The sequence below is a fragment of the Leopardus geoffroyi genome, chromosome A1 (genome assembly GCF_018350155.1).
Source record: "Leopardus geoffroyi isolate Oge1 chromosome A1, O.geoffroyi_Oge1_pat1.0, whole genome shotgun sequence".
Classification (NCBI taxonomy): domain Eukaryota; kingdom Metazoa; phylum Chordata; class Mammalia; order Carnivora; family Felidae; genus Leopardus; species Leopardus geoffroyi.
Window position 1 is genome coordinate 199,946,138 of NC_059326.1, and position 19,137 is coordinate 199,965,274.

The 19,137-nt window shown below is 39.8% G+C and overlaps 1 protein-coding gene across 1 annotated transcript in view; it reads right to left on the reverse strand.

Moving 5' to 3' along the window:
• ITGA2 (integrin subunit alpha 2) overlaps positions 1 to 19,137 on the reverse strand; it is a 110,678-nt gene that overhangs the window by 18,673 nt on the left and 72,868 nt on the right. The window contains exons 14-23 of the mRNA XM_045438253.1: positions 14,166 to 14,369; positions 13,365 to 13,501; positions 10,563 to 10,702; positions 6,583 to 6,734; positions 3,939 to 4,049; positions 3,315 to 3,397; positions 2,752 to 2,893; positions 1,539 to 1,631; positions 784 to 860; positions 614 to 697 (exon numbers count right to left, since the gene is read on the reverse strand). Of these exons, the coding sequence (XP_045294209.1) occupies positions 614 to 697; positions 784 to 860; positions 1,539 to 1,631; positions 2,752 to 2,893; positions 3,315 to 3,397; positions 3,939 to 4,049; positions 6,583 to 6,734; positions 10,563 to 10,702; positions 13,365 to 13,501; positions 14,166 to 14,369 (1,223 nt within the window). The remainder of the gene's footprint in view (positions 1 to 613; positions 698 to 783; positions 861 to 1,538; positions 1,632 to 2,751; positions 2,894 to 3,314; positions 3,398 to 3,938; positions 4,050 to 6,582; positions 6,735 to 10,562; positions 10,703 to 13,364; positions 13,502 to 14,165; positions 14,370 to 19,137) is intronic.

Consider the following 19,137-nt stretch of genomic DNA (forward strand, 5'->3'; position numbering starts at 1 on the left):
GCTCCCAGGTACATTTGCTCTGGCCAGGCAAGATAAGGGAATAAAGCATTTCTTCATAGATGACCTCATTGGAAAATGCCTCGTTTCCTCTTGGTGGGAAGAAACCCATTATGTTAAGTCAGGAGTTTTCCACCCAGAAGCTAATTTTCTATGATTCAATTTAATGTTTATGGTGGACCTACTATGTGCAGATCATTGTGCTTGGAGTTCTGGTGTTTAGGGGTGGGGATACCGCTTGAGAGCTCATGTGGATAGTAGGAAGAGGCATGGAGAAGAAAGTGGTGCCACCTCCTCAGGGTCCGGAGAGTTCTGCTTTGACTCTTTGGGAAGGTTGGGCCCTCATCTGAAGGGCTGCAGAGGAAGTGCCCTGCGGCCTGTGGCAGAAAGTTTGCTCCTCTGTCTTTCTGGCATTGCTCTCAGTCAATAAACCTAAATAGCCGTGTAAGGTTTTCCTAAGGACTGACTTGTCCCTAAACTTCCTCTGTCCTACTTGACGAGGGAGAAACCTTTAATTCAAATTTTCCAGTTAAGAATAAACGTAGAGAGTCATGAGCCAGATGTGTTCCACACCGAGTGATATCAGTGGCCACAGGCTACTCACGGTTTCACCCACCTCGTTATGTGAATTTCGGCGTCATACAGCAGAGGGATTTTGAAATTGACCAAATTATCTGCCTTGTTTTCTTCAGAGCTTTCGCTATTGGAACGAACATTAGGAAATTACTTAAAGAGAACTATTATTGAAGTCATCTATCATCAATTCAAGACTTCATGAGGTTTTACCTTAAGGCTTGGAAACTGACAGATGCCTGATTCTGAAGGTTTTGAAGATTGAAGTCAAAGTTAATCATGAAAGTCACCTATAACCAAAATTAAAACTCATTAATCTATGGTGGTTTGTACTCAGGGACCGATTAAAAAAATGGTTCCCAGAAAAGCAAACTCACTCCAATTTGATCTGGATTTTATATACCTTAAGCTTTCATCTTTGTAGAATATCTATTTGTCCACCTTGCTTCATTTAGCATGCCTCCCCTTTAGAATCAGAGGGCTTACCTTTCAAGTGACATGTATAGATCATCACATCACAGGCATATCTCCTTCACTGAATTTGACAGCTCTGTGTTGATGTGAAACTTGCTTAGCAGGGGGTAACAAATGATATCTGTGACTCTGTACATCACTCTGACCAGTGTTGGTCAATAAATTAAAGAAAGAGAGAAAGAGAGGGAGAGAAAGGGAGAAACGGAGCGAGGGTAGGAGGGAGGGAGAGAAAGGGGTGGGGAGGGAAAGGGAGAAAGAAAGAACTCTCCATATTGTATGTGCTTTTGAAACGAATTACATGGGAGAAAATCCCACTTCTATTAATAATTTACAACATTCAGATATTTTAAAAGCATCCTCTAAATACGCAGCTAGTTCTTTTGTAAGGACTGTCAAATAACGTTACCTAACAAAGAAGGTGGAATGGTGGGGTGAATTAACACTAGTGCCGAGGAGGGACCAGTGTGGATTTGAGGATGAAATGCAAGTTGTACCTGTTGCTCTGTCTTTAAAGCTGGGTAGCCTACATCACAGGTAACAGATTTCTGAGATGAAGCGATCTGGCATACGACTTCTGTCCCATCAACCTGAAAGACACCAAGGAAACAACGACCAATCAGTATTTTGCATGTGTGTGTGCACACGTGCTTGCGTACATGCTGAAAGATGTATAAACCACACGGACATCTTAGCAGAACTGGTTCACACTGAACTAACCTATTGTCCCCCAAGACTTGAAAATCTTATACTGTCCACATAGCTAATATACTATTTTTATTGCTAACAGGACACCCAATAAGCCAAAAGTGAGGTCAAATACTGGAATTTTCCCCCAGAAGTAAATCCTAGTTCTTCTATTTCCAAAGCACAGAATAAGTTTAATATTTAGAAATGCTATCTTTATTACATACCTTTCTCTCAATATATTTGAAATTAGTAGTTTCAAGAAAATAGAACAAAATCATATGTTGGTGTTTGTATTTTAAATAACTTAAAGAATCTTTTTTAGTTTTCCTTGTGTTTTTTTTTCCTCTTTGAAATAAGAAGTTCTTATTTGGCACAGGAAATTGAAGCATTGAGGTCAGAATAGATTTAGAATGTTAAATCTGTTAAGTTTGTGTTGACTTTAACTTGGATGAAACCATTTTTAATCCTTTTGTCAAGTAGGGAATTTGGGAAATCTCAGCTTTTCCCTCCTCTCCCGTTCATTGCTTGGTGGCAGAGGAGGGGCCAGAGGGGCGTGCATGGCCAAGTGTGTTCCTGGTATAGTGATCAAGTCAACATGATTAACTGGCCTCGCTGGAATGCATCATCTTGGCAGGAGCATGGCCTGTGGTTACAAAGCCTGGACTCGGCTGTGGGACTCTCATTTCTCGGAGCAAGTGCAGCTCGAAGGGTCTGTGCGGCACCACAGCGGCCTCCTCACACAGATGGCTTGAGAAGAGTTATGGTAGGTGTCTGGCCAAGTCTCAGGGCAAAGGAAAAAGTGACCAAGCTGTGAAGCAGAACTGGTCTAGATAGAGGGCCAGGCTATGTTCTCATGTGGTTTAACTAGTTGGGAGCCCCAAAGTTGGGACTGAGCACAGCGAGGGGTAAGGTGCTTCTTCAGACAGCACACGGCCCACTGGGATCTGAGCGTGAAGAAGAGGGCCAATTAACAACAAGCAGGAGACACAAGAGCAGTGAGCACAGGGTGTCATCACGTACCGGCATGGTCCAGGAAGCGAAAAACAAGTTTTCTGAAAAATCAACAACAATTCCAGTGTTGTAGGCACTTTCCCTTTTGTTTTTCAGCGTTACTAAAAATGTTAACCTTTTGTTTTGGTTGCTGACAATAAAGGGTTGATCTCTGTTACAGGTGAAAAGGAAAGGAAGAAAATTATTAAGGTTAATAGGGCCAGTGTTCAAATCCTTCACTCATTTTAAAAATAAGAAGATAAAACTCTAGATTTGGAAGACTGAGAAAGTTGTTTAATAAACTATCTTCATAGTAAAATGATACAGACAACAAAGAAGTCAATGCTATTGGATTTTCTTCTTCATTGACTTTAATCACATTGTAGGGAAAGGAGCCATCCAAATACAAATGGTTTTTTATTTCTTGTTTTACTCCTATAAGGATGGTAAAAACTGAAGTTCAGATTTTAAAGATCTTTATTAGTTATGGATGTTTCTTTTGCAGTAAAAAATCTCCATAAACACTCATTTGAATCAAGAGACCTATTGTGTCTTATTTCTACGTTTTACGCTGAGCTCTGAAGCAGACTTACTGAGCAGTTGACAGCTGTTGGACATCTAGAACTAGATCAGAGATGCAAACTCCATCATCCCCACATTCCTTGTAGAAAGGGATCTACAAAAAAGGAAAAACAATCCTACACATTTGCTCTGGACTTAAAAACCAAATTGTGGAAGAATATATGTAGTATTATTCCATTTATATAAAGCCCAAAACCATGCAAAAATAATATTTGGGCAATATAAACATGGTTAGCAACACCAGGAAGAAAAAGCATTGATAAATGCAAAATGCAAGGTGATGATTTGCCTCGGGTAGCAAGATGAATGTGGATGTGATGGGGGTAGGGAGGGATACAGAGAACAGAGGTATTGGTAACATTTTTTAAGTGGATGGTGAGCACAAGGTGTTTGGCTTTATTGAACACCTCTAGTGGGCCAGGCACTGCTCAAGGGGCTGGGAATAGAGCAGGGAAGACGACAAAAACTGCTGTCTTCGTGGAACTTGCATGCTGATGAATTTCACACAGAAGAGTGTTTCATTTAGAAGACTAACAATTGAAAAGTTCTGCCCTAGGTAGCTTTCAAACAGTACCGCAGGGACCGTGAAGCTTTCTTAGCCAGTCTGAATTCCAAGAAGGGCAAAACGCACTTACACTGAAGACCTTGGCCTTCTCAGAGTAGGCTTCCAGGGCAGGGCTGGTGCCAGGGTTTTCCAGACTGACGTTGACACACAGATCCAAAGAGCTGACAACATCAGAGGGCTTCTAAACACACAGAGATACAATGAAGCAGTTTTTTTAGGGCACGGCAGCTTCAAAACAAGAAAATGACGACAAACGTGTTCAAGATTAAGGACACAGTCTGCTCTCAATTATGTGGAGTTACCCTTGTTTTGAATTTTCAAGACTCTGGCTTCTTTACGGTCTTAATTCTGCTCTTAGCCTCTTCACTATTAAGAAACCTAGAGACTTGGGTTCAGTAAAAATCTGAAGCAGCATATCTTAGTTAAGCTTGTCAGTGATCTCGCTATTCATACACAAGTAGTTTATAAATATTTAGAGGATCTGCCCAATTTTAATGCTTAAAGCATCTGTTGGGGCACCTGGGTGGCTCAGTCGGTTAAGCATTCGATTTTGGCTCAGGTCATGATCTCACGGCTCTTGACTTCGGGCCCCGAGTCGGGTTCTGTGCTGACAGCTCAGATCCTGAAGCCTGCTTCAGATCCTGTGTCTCCCTCTCTCTCTCTACCCCTCCCCCGCTCGTGTTCTCTATCAGTACATGGTTCTTGGGTTGTTGGCTAGGTCATTCCAGTTCCTACTGCCAAGATTTAAGATAGTCTTTAGATATCCTGACCAAATCTTTGGGAGGGAATATTATGACCTAGATGGGAAGGTGCTCAGGGCCAGTGTCAGACAACGACAAGAGAACTCCCTTCCTTAGTCAGAACCTAATCTTGCTCTGCAAAGCCAGATAAAGGGGATTCCCACATGGGAAACCAAGTCCCCCAAGTTTTGGCCCTCATGTACGTGAGAAGCGACACTGCCTCTTGCATGCATTAGATGAAGCGACTATCACTTGGCAGTCATTAAAGCCGACTCTACCCAGCTACCAGTACAACTTCTCCACTCCGCCTGCATAGCAACTTCACTCTGCCCTCAGTTCTTTTCAGGAAAGAACAGTATCTCTACAAATGGTAAACCCTAAAAATCCAATTTGCCTTTTCCTGAGTAGTGATATTTGTTATCACCTAGTCCATTCACAGGCAGGATTTACTCCTGCCATGAGCCCTTTTGGCGGGCAAGACTAGCATGGCGTCCTGACTGTAAGGAGAGGTTTCCTCAGCTGGCTGCAGGGTTGGCGCACAAAGTGGGTGTGGTGTTGATATCCAATATACTGTGTTAACTGAAACAAGATCTCTGCACTGACCCAAACCGCACACATCTTCTAAAAACTTCACGAGGACACATTTGTGTGAAGAGGAGGTATATATGAATGACAGCCTGGCTGATTTCATTCCCCCAGAATGGACTCCATGTTTTATTTGATCTACCACTTAGCACAAAAATAGAGAATGAGGGGCGCCTGGGTGGCGCAGTCAGTTAAGCGTCCGACTTCAGCCAGGTCACGATCTTGCGGTCCGTGAGTTTGAGCCCCGCGTCGGGCTCTGGGCTGATGGCTCAGAGCCTGGAGCCTGTTTCCGATTCTGTGTCTCCCTCTCTCTCTGCCCCTCCCCCGTTCATGCTCTGTCTCTCTCTGTCCCAAAAATAAATAAACGTTGAAAAAAAAAAAAATTAAAAAAAAAAAAAATAGAGAATGGGAGCCAGCTTTTATCCCTTTAAAGAATCTGTATAGTCAGCATCTTAAAAAAGGTCCAGGCCTTCATAAATAAGACTTCTTTCATATGAACAAGAAATTAAAACAATCAATGGATTTTAATTCCTGTGTTAACTTTGTTTTTCCAAATCATACTTAACATTTTTTGAGATGGGATCTCTGTATCATCAATCTGTATCAGAAATATCTGGGAGTACCTTCTCAAATCTGCATATTCCTTGGACGTTCAAATCCAGATTACTGGTGGTGAGGACCCTGAATATGCATTTTATAAACTTTTTTTTTGGCAATTCTTATACATTTTAAATGCTGAGAACCATATTCTAGGAAAATTCTTAAGAAGTTCTTTTAAAACTGATTTCCTGAGGAAATCACACTTTCAAAGACCATTACATGGTTTCTAGGGGGAAATATTCATATAATTTATAAAATAAATTTCCTGTGGGAAATTTTCCCGAGAATTTTTCCTACTTGTGAGATTTTCAAAATTTATGTGAACTGTAGTAACTGTGGCATAAGATTAGAGTAATAGTTACCTCATAATCTACCATTCTTGTCCTATATTAATTTAAACCCAATAGTGGAAATCAAAATTGGCATTGTTCATTTCAGCAGCTTAAAATAAAATTTTTCCCTGATAGGAAAATGCTAAAATAAAATTTACTGTCTACTAAAAGCTCTCCCTGGTAAACATTTAAGAAAGCACTGTCTTCGATTTCTTTAACAATCTTATTTTTTAGCCTTTTGGTTGTAATTCCAAATATTTCTATGCTATTAACATATTAATAGAATGTGACCATATATTAGCATAAAGATAACAGGATTTCCTGCTCATGAACTTAGACAAGAAAAGCATTAATTAGAAGGGCAACCATTTTCTAACTTGTAAGCTTCGTTTTTAGACTTGGACCATTCATTAGTCTCTAAGAGGAAAGGAGGTGACAGAGATGACGGAGACCTTACCTGTATGTGGATGATGTACTCAGAGCAACTCTGTGTTTGACTTACTATCATATTCTTCTGCAGGCATCTTTCATTATTTTCTTTAAATAGCCCCCTGGAGGTTACTCTGGATAAATATAGGTCTGCATCAATTGTGATGTTGTATATAATGGCTAGGATAAAAATCACAAAGAAATGTTAGTACAAATAAACTTTTACAGAAAAACCATCCCTGCCTAATTGTATCTTACTAGGTGAAGTCAAGGACTTCAAGAAAATATAAAAACAGTCTTTACATTGATGGATTGTGAACTGCAGACAGGCATGACATTTGTAATTCACACTCTGGTGTGACGTAGGTGACTGTGGATACAGAGAGAGTGATTCAGAGAAGTGTGGCTTGAAGCAGTGGGGAGAATAGTAGACTTGCCCCCAGGAAATCTACTGAATGAATTTGGTCAAATTACTCACTTCTCAAGCCTTGGTTTCATCACCCCTAACATGGTGATATGTTAAAGAAAGAAATAGCTACTGAGTACCTACAATTGAACACATTCTTGTATGTTATCTTATACAAGTTTTACTATAATCCCAGAAAGTGGATATTATCATCTCATTTTTCAGGTAATAAACATAGTAAAAGAGGTAAAATAAACCAGCTCTGTTCACAACAGCTAGGGCATGGTCAGAAATAAAACTGCAGTAATTAAAAAAAAATTTTTTAATGTTTTTATTTATTTTTGAGACACACACACACACACACACACACACACACACATACACACACACACACACACACTGTGAGCAGGGGAGGGGCAGAGAAAGAAAGGGAGACAGAGAATCTGAAGCAGGCTCCAGGTTGGGGCACCTGGGTGGCTTAGTCAGTTGAGAGTCCAGCTTCAGCTCAGGTCATGATCTCACGGTTCATGGGTTCGAGCCCCGTGTTGGGTTCTGTGCTGACAGCTCAGAACCCAGAGCCTGCTTCAGATTCTGTGTCTCCCTTTCTCTCTGCCCCTTGCTCATGCTCTCTCTCTGTCTCTCAAAAATGAATAAACATTAAAATTTTTTTTTAAAAAACGAAGCAGGCTCCAGGCTCTGAGCTGTCAGCACAGAGCCTACCACGGGACTCGAACTCAGAAACTCTGAGATCATGACCTGAGCTGAAGTTGGACACTTAATCGACTGAGCCACGCAGGCACCCCAAACTGGGGTAATTTTGAAATCAGAATTCATTCTTTCACTTTCCATGCAGTTGTGAAGATTAACTAATTTGAGTGTTAACTGAGATACTCTGAGGGAACACTCTCAATGCTTAGTTCAGGGAAGGCATGCAACTCTGCAGGAATAAGTTTGGAATCCGACGGACTTGGTTTGAATTCTAATTCCACCATTTATGAGTTCTAGGACTTTAGGCAATTTGTGTAACCTCTTTGAAACTCCATTTCCTCATCTATAAAACAGAGATAATACTACTAACCCAGGGAAATGAAAATGAAAAAAAAATGCAATAAAAACTGATGTCAGTTGCCAATACACAAAGTATCAGAGCCTTCAACTAAAGCTATCCAAAATTGAGAAAGAAAACCTGATATTATTCAAAGCATCAGCTGACTTATCTGGGCTTACTCTATCTTATGATTTTCAATATTTTAAAGATTGAATAGACTTCCCAAAAACATTAATTCCACAGGTTACATTTAAAATACCTATTAGAGATGTATAGTTTTTCTTGCTCCAAGAACTTAGTGAAATTCACAAAGATAGATAAAATAGAAGTGAATCAAATGAACTAAAACTAAGTGGTGAAAATAATACAAAGAAAAAATAATGCCAGGGAGGGGAACATAGCTAGGACAAAGTTAGTATACATGATCATATGATTTCTTTTTTTTTTTTTTTTCAAGTAGTCTGGTAAAAAGGTATAGTCTGATGGGCATTAATTTTTTTTATGTTATAAACTTTTAAAATGGAGTGAGCATCTGATACAGTAAATAACAAAGACCATATGCTTTATAAGTTTAGTTTTCAAAGTTGTGAAGATGGGATTCAGGTCTTACATACTCTTATTGCCAAGCAATTAAGTGACAAATGATCACAACTGTTGGCTTGTCTGTGTGGATCTGAAGACATCAAGGAAAAGGTACCCAATGGGAAGAAAGAGCAAGTTGAAGGGAAGGACATTCTTGAAGTCTGCTTTCGAGTGTCTGGTAACAGAGGAGTGAAGCCCCGTCAAAAAGTGGAAGATATAGGAGGCAAATCCATGCTTTCAGGCCAGGAGAGCTAACCAGCCAGCTATTTCTGCCAACTAATATATTTCCCAAATTCATGTTTTAAGCAGACCAGCCACTTAATGTCCCCCTCCCCGCGCCACACACAGTTTTTATTGAGATGTAAGGGAGATGTACTGAGTTTTAGTTGTAAAGTGCAGTTATTTTGTATATGTAACTATTGGCAAATGATTACAATAATGTTCATTAACAGATCATCCCCTCATACAGTGCCAATTCTGTGTGTGTGTGTGTGTGTGTGTGTGTGTGTGCGCGCGCGCGTGTGTATGTATGAGAGAGAGAGAGAGAGAGAGAGAAACGTTTAAATCTGCTCTCTTAGCAATCTTCAAATGTACAACACAGTACAGTATTGTTAGCTATAGTCACCATGCAGTACATTATATCTAGCCACTTAGCATTTGTACGGGAATGATTTTTGACTCAACTATCATGGCTACTCAAATGGACCTGCTCCAGGGCAGGTCTGTGAGATGTGCTACTCCAAGTTGGGTCAGCACTTGAGTACCTGAAAGGAAAAATGCCAGATAGATACAAAAAGTAGGAAACTATGGAAGACATGCCAGGATGGGAATCCAACTTCTGCTTTGTGTTTTTAACCTATGTATTTCTTGGTATGAATCATGACAAAGGCTGAAAATATTAGAGGCAGGTTAAGTTGGTTTGCTAACCACTTAATGAAACACTTGTAGGAACTGCAGGTGCCTGAAGTGTAGAGCCAGACTCCGAAGGAAGGAGGATTAGAACCCATGAAAAAGCAGCAAATGAAAGAAGCCAGTGTTTGATCGAGTGCTAAATCAATTGCTATGCTCTGTGGGGGCTGGAGCAGGAGAGACGAACGTGAGGGGCAGTGGTTAGAAAGGACTCGGCCAAGTTCTGGAAGAGGACTTGGCTGGTCCAAGAGAGAGATGACAGTTTGTCCAATTTTCCTCATTCTCGCCTTCTGACAGGTCACATATCAGAGTTTTATTCACTTCACTGCATTAGAGCATTTAAAACACTGGGCACAAACTACATACTGGTTTATATCTTCTCTCTCATTATTTCACGCATATTAATTTCTCAAGAATAGGAATATTTGGGGGGCGCCTGGGTGGCTCAGTCAGTTAAGCGGCCGACTTCGGCTCAGGTCCTGATCTCGCGGTCCGTGAGTTCGAGCCCCGCGTCGGGCTCTGTGCTGACCACTCAGAGCCCGGAGCGTGCTTCAGATTCTGTGTCTCCCTCCCCTGCTCATGCCCCTCCCCTGCTCATGCTCTGTCTCTGTCTCAAAAATAAATAAAACATTAAAAAAATAAAAAAAGAATAGGAGTATTTGGTACCTGTACTGAACGCTTCGTATCTAGGCCATGTCACAGCTGACACACAGCATACTAATATGGGTGTATACCAGCGTCATGTGTGTGTGCTCAAGGTTTGGGGTGAGGAACCGATGGGTAAAAGAAACTTGAAGGATATTGCTGAGCAAGCCTGGGACTAGATCACAGACATAGTAACTTTCTGTGGCAGAATGTTATCTTCTCGAGACAGTGAAGGGAAGATCTAATCAAACCTTCCATGTCTAATTAACTATGCTCAGGCACCTCAAAGGAGTGGCAACTGAAATGTCTGCAAGACCCTTATTTCTTTTGGCCTAGAAATCCAAAGTATAGGTGACAGTCAGGACTAAAACTCTACAAGCACACCTATCTCCACACAGATTATTTCAGGCCAACTCACCCACTTGACTGTTTTGCTTAGTAGGTCTAAACTTTGCACTGAAACAGAGTTTGAGTTTTATGTCAGCATTCTTGTTGACCAAAGTAATTTTTTCTGGCGTGAAGGAAGCATCCACAGATACATCAGCGATACTCTGTGACCTGAAAGACATAAACAGAAACAGATATTTTCCTGCCAAGTGCACACGTGATAACCTTTACCTAGAGGACCCAGGGCCAGCATTATCTAATCATTCTCTGCATGATCTAAGCACTTTAGTGGTATTTCATATTTGAAAGCCCTAAAATAGCATCTAGGGATAATGTCTTTTGTGTTTTGTGACTGTATTGCCAGCCCAATCCACATTTAGTATTTGTTTAATGCATGCATGAGTGCAGGACGTGAGTCTGCAACCTCTTTGCAAATAAATTTCCAAAGTCACGGTCCCTGTTGTGTTTTGCCAGCTGGAAGCAGTGATGTTTCCTCTTCCCACAAATGGAGGGGACAGAGCGGGTGGCAAGGTGGGGGTGGCAGGGCTGAGGAGGGTCTCCCTGTCGCCTCCCTTAATAGTTGCCACCGATTCTTGGACGTGTGGCTTATGACCATGATGGTGGCAACTAGCGTGACACCAGAGTGGCGGAGGCATCTCTCGGGCAGGGTGCTACACATTTCTGACTCTGGCACAGCCCTTTAGATATCTGAAGGGCTTTGCCATACACATGGCCTCATTTGCTCCTGTAACAGTCCTGTGAAACAGAACAAATATTGTCTCCCTTTTATTGGTGAAAAAGTCTGAAACAAAAGAGAAAACATTTGGTAACTTCTCACTTTACTAACAGTTAGCAAGTAAGAAATTAGAACCCATGGTCTCCTAGTTCCTCTGCCAGTAAAATTGTCAACTTCATCATAATGACTCTTTGTGTACACACTCCAGTATTTACAAAGCAGCAAGCAGTAATGAGTAACTTCATTGTTTTGAAAAATACAAGAAGATGCAGAAAACATTTTTTTTTTTTTTAATTTCAGGAACCACCTGAAGGACTTGAGTCAATTGAAAAACTGTTTCATTAATCAGGTACCTATAAGGCCCCCTAGTAAGCAGTCATAAAACCTCCAATGGCAAATCCAATGTGTCCTCAGACCTACAAGATCTAAAATGTCTATGTGAATGTTTTCTGTAAGTCAATCTCTTTCTTTAAGTCAATCTTTTATCCCAGTGTAGATGGTGCCACGGATTTAAAAAACAAGTTTACAAAAATCATTTCAAACTTTTCTCAGGAAGTTACCCAGAAAATCCAGTCTCAGCACCTTGTAAGAATGTGACCAGAGAGGTGCCTGGGTGGCCCATTTAATTAAGCGTCTAACTCTTAGTTTTGGCTCAGGTCATAATCTGATCGTTTGTGGGTTTGAGCCCCATATCAGGTTCCACACTGATAGCATGGGGCCTGCTTGGGATTCATTCTCTCTCTTTCAAAATAAATAAATTTTAAACAAAGTATTTAAAAAATTTTTAAAAAATGTGACCACAAAATGGCACGAACCTAGCTTGACTAATCATTTCAATAAATTGATCTGACTCCATGTATCTTGACTTGTTTGAAGAATCAAATCCACCTTCAAAGAAAAAACTTTGGTCCTCACTGACTATATTAAAAGGGAGTGTCAGGGTATCTGGCTGGCTCACTGGTGGAGCATACAACTCTTCATCTCAGGGTTGTGGGTTCGAATCTCACTTTGGGTGTAGAGATTACTTAAACAATATAATCTTTAAAAAAAAAAAAAAAAAGGAGTGTCATAGGATAGTAATAATCCAGGCTACCAAGGATGAAGCCCACCAAGATGGCTCGAGGGTGATGTTCACTGAAACATGATTTCTCATAAAATTTTTAAAAAATAAGTCACGTAACTATGTTATCATACCTTGTGTTTCTCTAGTAGCACACTACTCTTAACTGATTTTATTCAGTAAATATATTTAAAAATTTTTCAGTCTTAGATATCATCCAGGAGTTTTTTCCCCACATTAAGTTTTCATTAAGATGATGCACTCAAAATAATGCATTTGGTTTTTAAAAGCACAAGTGAAATATTGTAAATAGTTCAATAAGACTCTGAAACAACACATAGATATGTGATGTTTTTCTGTTCTTGAAGTATTTGGACTTTTAAAGCACATTTTTCAACAGAGACCAACGAATGAATGAAATATATTTTTGAGGAGGACTCTTGATCAAATTCTTAATTTCCTTCTGATTCCAATCCCTGGCCAACCCCATATATTTATTTTTGTCCTTGAATCACATAGCCCTGGAATCCCTTATTGTTCCTCCCTGCTCTTCAACTCCTACCGAGGTCAATGGGAGGTCAGCTAAACCTAAATAATGGCTTCTTGTTTATGACTAATAATTTCAAAAGTTACTTCATAACCACATGAGAAATTACACTTTACTTGTGTGGTCTGAATGTTCAGTATTTTTTAGGGCATTCTCATGAGGTTTCCTTTCTGTGAGCTGAGGTAAGGCTATTTGAAAGATAATATTCAGTAATATCTTGGATACCATTTCAAAGCCTTTGTCTTTTCTATGTACTTTTTCTGCTCACCATATAGAGAAGAGGCACTTGATGGCAACATTAAGCAAATTTTTTTTTTCTCCCACGAGGAAAAACACATGTCTTCCTTTATATAAACTATGATCCATAAACGTCCTAGAGTCTTTTATAATGCATGTGGTATTTCCACAATTCCTGCACAGCTATCTGCTGCTCTACTTAGCAGGTCATTTTTTAGTTAGCTAGTTTGTGTCTGGCTCTCCATGGACTCACCAGAGCTGAACCACTTGTCCAAAGGCACCAATGGACACATCAGTGATGGAATCCCCATTTAAATCACTGTAGCCATCCAAAGATCTCCCAAAGTACTGGAGATGGCTCCTAAAGGCTCCATCAGATCCCAAGATTTTCTGAAAGAGCAAGTTTGACATGAACTTATAATGCACAACAACTGAAGTAGAAAAAAGGAGCTTTTATATAGCACTGTTAGATTCTCTATATAGCCACTTCTCAGGTTGTTTTATTCTCCACAAAATTCCATTGGTTTTTCAATCACAGCCTTTCTCATCGGTTGATCATCCTTGCAGCCACGTCAAAGAACCAGCATGAATCTTTTAATATAAAAATCACAAAGCAGAAGGAGATGAGTGAATGGAGTGGGATTTGAAGGTTGTGATTGCTCTCTTAGCCCACTTCCTTCAGGACTTTACTGGAAAGTTGCCTGATCAATGAGGTCCTCTTGGTCACCCTTTAGAATATCTGATAACTCCCATACCTGAACTTTAAAAAAAATGTTTTTAAATTCCCTATCATTTATGATGATCTGAACCACTTTATCTCATTTATTTTCCCTTAGTCTTGACAAAAACGTAAGATCCACGAAGAGCAGAATTTTATCTGTCCTGTTCTTTATAGTATATCCAGAACCTAGAACAGGTTCACTAAATAGTTGTTTGATGAATGAATAAAGTTCTAAAATAAGTGTTATAAATTGGATTGTCTGAATGGTTAGTCCCTAGCTCTCACAGGATGATACTCACATGTCAGTACATCACCATGAAACTCACGGGTTACCTGGGAATACTTCACGCGAATAGTGCCCTCGTGACCATTGTAGATGTACACAGCTCCAGAGTTCTGATTTTCCAAAGGTGAACCAACTATTACATCATTAAAACCATCCATGTTGATATCTGAAAGAGCTGCAATCGCTGAACCAAACCGAGCATTTTCAACACCCTTAGGGCCTTCAAGAAATTGGTGCCAATTCAAAACGCCCTTGGAAAGGGGAAAAAGGGATGATTAAAGCAAAACCTTATAATTTTTATCATTAAAATTCACAGCAAGTGATGCCCAAACCAATTTTTAAACTGTTAAAAGTAGACAATTTTGAATCTCGATTTCAAAATCCTCTACTTATGATGAGAATCATACCTAAGAATTCTAGCAAGTAAATTCATAGGATATGTGCTCATAGACCAAAGTGAAAGGAGGGAATTCTCTTTATGGTGACTGTACAACCTACATAAAACTATCCATACCTTTGGCTCCTTTTCCCCTAAACATTAGACTCTTTACCTGTTTCCAAACCTTTTGATTTAAAATTTGCTGATGAAAATATACTAGTATCTTAAATAAAATTAAGGTGGAGACACAAAAAAAACCACAGTATCTTAATTTAGACCTTTACTTAAGAATTACTGAAGAGTGGCATAACTATAATGGGATAGGATGTCAAAAATGAGACAGTTAGGTTCTGGTCCAAGGTGGCAACCCTGAACTCACTTCCTCCATGGAGCATACCAAATTACACCTATTAAAAGGATAATTCCTCCTGAAAAAGAACTGAGGGCTGACTGAACAGTTACTGAACAACCAAAGATAGAAAAAATGGCAAGAGAACAACAAGAGAGATGGGAGCACAGTAACAAAGGGAGACTGATGCAGTGGGAATGCATAGTACTGAGCGACCAGGAACAGATTTCTCTATTCTTGGCACAGAAAATAAGCCACAGTTTACAAGAGCAATTAGCATAGAAGATGTGGGGTGTGTGTGTGTGTGTGTGTGTGTGTGTGTGTGTGTGTATACACATACACACGTATATGTACATGTACCTGTATATGTATAATATGTATACATGTATATGTATATGTATAATGGAATATTACTCTGATCAAAAAGAATGAAATCTTGCCATTTGCAACACCGTGCATGGAACTAGAATGTATTATCCTAAGCAAAATAAGTCAGGCAGAAAGACAAATACCATATGATTTCACTCATTTGTAGAATTTAATGAACAAAACAGATTAACATAGGGGAAGGGAAGGAAAAACAAGGTAAGAATAGAGAGGGAGGCAAACCATAAGAGACTCTTAACTACAGAGAACAAGCTGAGGGTTGCTGGAGGGGAGGTGGGTGGGGGATGTCTAAATGGGTGATGGGTAGTAAGGAGGGCACTTGTTGGGATGAGCACTGGGTGTTATATGTAAGAGATGAATCACTAAATTCTACTCCTGAAACATTATATTATATGTTAACTAACTTGGATTTAAATAAAATTAAAAAGAAAAATAAAAGCAATCAGCATATAGGGCGCCTGGGTGGCGCAGTCGGTTAAGCGTCCGACTTCAGCCAGGTCACGATCTCGCAGTCCGTGAGTTCGAGCCCTGTGTCAGGCTCTGGGCTGATGGCTCAGAGCCTGGAGCCTGTTTCCAATTCTGTGTCTCCCTCTCTCTCTGCCCCTCCCCCGTTCATGCTCTGTCTCTCTCTGTCCCAAAAATAAATAAAACGTTGGAAAAAAAAAAAAAGCAATCAGCATATAAAACAGACAACACTAGAACTCTGCCACATGGTGGAGGCAGTTTTAAAAGGGCCAAGGAGTGGTAGCGACACTCTCTTCCCTTCTATCTTAGAAGCACAGACTGGAGCAGGGTCCGAACACCCTAATTAGTAGGTTCAGATGCCATAACAGGCAGCTCTCAATACTATTAAATAAATTTTTTTAATGTTTATTTTTGACAGCAAGACTGAGAGTGCATGTGCCCGAGTTGGGGAGGGGTAGAGAAAGAGAAGGGGCACAGAATCCGGAGTAGGCTCCAGGCTCTGAGCTGTCAGCACAGAGCCCAACGTGGGGCTCATACTTGGGAGTGCTGAAATCGTGACCTAGACCGAAGTCGGACACATAACCAACTGAGCCACCCAGGTGCCCCATGGTCTCAACACTATAAATGGCAGGTCTGGTCATCACAGGGAGCTTGCCACCTCAGCAAGCCCAGGGTCTGCAAGCCCACACCAGCTTCTGTGGTACCAGGACACAGAAAATAAGCTGTGGAATTTTACGGCTCCCCTTGTTTTTGTTTTAAATTTAATTAAAAAAACAAAGTTTTTCTTTTTAAATTTTTAAAGTTTAAAAGAGTAACTAGCATATACCATCCAGCTCCAGCCAGCCAGCAAAAGCCACCAAGCACACACAGTCTGCACAAGCGGACACCATACACAAGTACCATTCACCATCCTTCAAGTTCAGGAGCAATAGCCATTCTCCCTAATCCTCAGAAACAAAGTCAAGCAAAATGCAGAGACAGAGGAATACATTCCAAAAGAAAGAAGGAAAAAACCGTAGAAAAAGAACTAAATGAAACAGATAAGCGACATGGTGGATAAATAATTTAATGATTGTGAAGATACTGGGCTGGAAAAAAACGTGGAAGATCTCAGTGCGACTTTCAATGAAGACATGGAAAATATTAAAAACAGCCAGAGTTGAAGAATATAATAACTGAAATAAAAACACACTAGAGGGAATCAACTGTTTATTAGAAGATGCAGAATATACCAGCAACCTGGATGACAGGGTAATGGAGAGCATACAAGTTGAACGGCAAAAAGAAAAAGGAATTTTTAAAATCATGATAGATTAAGAGAGCTTGTGGACAACATCAAGCAAACATTCATATTATAGGGGGTCGGAGGGGGAGAGGGAGGAGGAGGAGGAGGAGGAGGAGGAGGAGGAGGAGGAGGAGGAGAAGGAGGAGAAGGAGGAGAAGGAGGAGAAGGAGGAGAAGGAGGAGAAGGAGGAGAAGGAGGAGAAGGAGGAGAAGGAGGAGAAGGAGGAGAAGGAGGAGTAGGAGGAGAAGGAGGAGAAGGAGGAGAAGGAGGAGAAGGAGGAGAAGGAGGAGAAGGAGGAGAAGGAGGAGAAGGAGGAGAAGGAGGAGAAGGAGGAGAAGGAGGAGAAGGAGGAGAAGGAGGAGAAGGAGGAGAAGGAGGAGAAGAGAGAAGTGTATAGAAAACTTATTTGAAGAAATAAAAACTGAAAACTTCCTTAACCTAGGGAAGGAAATAGACATCCAAGTCCACAACAAGTTCCAAACAAGATGAACCCAAGGAGGTTCACACCATGGCATATAATAATTGAAATGTCAAAAGGTTACAGATAAAGAGACAATCTTAAAAGCAGCAACAGAGAAACAAGAAGTTACTTAGAAGGGAAAAATCTATAAGACTCTCAGCTTATTTTTTCAGCAGAAACTTTGCAGGCCAGAAGGGAGTGGTATGATATATTCAAAGTGCTGAAAGGAAAAAACCTGCCACCAAGAATAATCTACTAGGCAGGATTATCATTCAGATTTGAAGGACATACAAAGAGTTTCCCAGACAAATGAAAGATAATGGGAGTTCATCACCAGTATACCAGCCTTACAAGAAATATTAAAGGTACTTCTTTAAGTGGAAAAGATATGGCCATAATTAGGCCTAAGAAAATAGTGAATAAAAAGCTGTACAATATGACAACATATACATAGAATGTGGAGAAGGGAGTAAAAAGGGAAGAGAAGGGGAAAAAGAAAAAGGTTTTCCCTTCCCCCTTTGGAATGTGTATGAATTTAAATGACCATCAAATTAATGCAGACTGCTATCTACTTGTGATGTTATGGTAACCACAAACCCAAAACTTATCATACATACAGAAAAAGAAAGCTAACACTATAGAAACTCACCAATCACAAAGAGAATGGGAAGAAAAAAGGAGAACAATAAAACAACCAGAAAAATTTAAAAATGACAAAAAGTACATACCTATCAATAATCACTTTAAATGTAAATGACCTAAATACTCCAACCAAAAGACATAGGGTGACAGAGTGAATAAACAAAATAAAAGCAAACAAACAAACAAACAAGACTCATCTATATGCTGCCTATAAGAGATTCACCTCAGACCTAAAGACACATTCAGACTGAAAATGAAAGGATAGAAAAAATATCACCATGCAAGTGGAAGTGAAAAAAAAAGCCAGGTAGCAATACAATATCAGACAAAATAGGCTTCAAAAAAAAAAAAAAAAAGACCATAATAAGAGACAAGGCATTCCATAATAATAAGGATCAATCCAACAACAGGATACAACAATTGTAAATATCTACACACCCAAAACTGGAGCACCCAAATATATAAAGCAAATATAAATGGACAAAAAGAGAGAAATGGATGGTAATACAATAATAGTAGGGGACTTTAATATCCCACTTACATCAATGGATAGATCATCCAGACAGAAAAAACAATAAGGACAGTGTCTTTGAATGTCACATTGGACTAAATGCACATAACAGATATATACAGAACATTCCAACCCCAAACGACAGAATACACATTATTTTCAAGTGCACACGGAAGATTCTGTAGAATAAGTCACATGTTAGGCCATAAAACAAGCCTCAATAAATTTAAGAAGATCATCTTTTCTGATCACAATAGTATGAAACTAAAATAAATCACAAAAAAAATAAATAAATAAATAAATAAATCACAAGAAAAAAAACACATGGACACTACACAACATGATACCAAAAAACCAATGGGTCAATAAAGCAAAGAAAAAAAAAAACATGGAGATGACTGAAAATAAAAACACGATGGTCCAAATTCTTTGGGATGCAGCAAAAGCAGCTCCAAGAGGGAAGTATACAGTGATAGAGACCTGTGTCAAGAAATCAGAAAAAGCTCAAACAAACAATATAACCTTACACTAAAGGAACTAG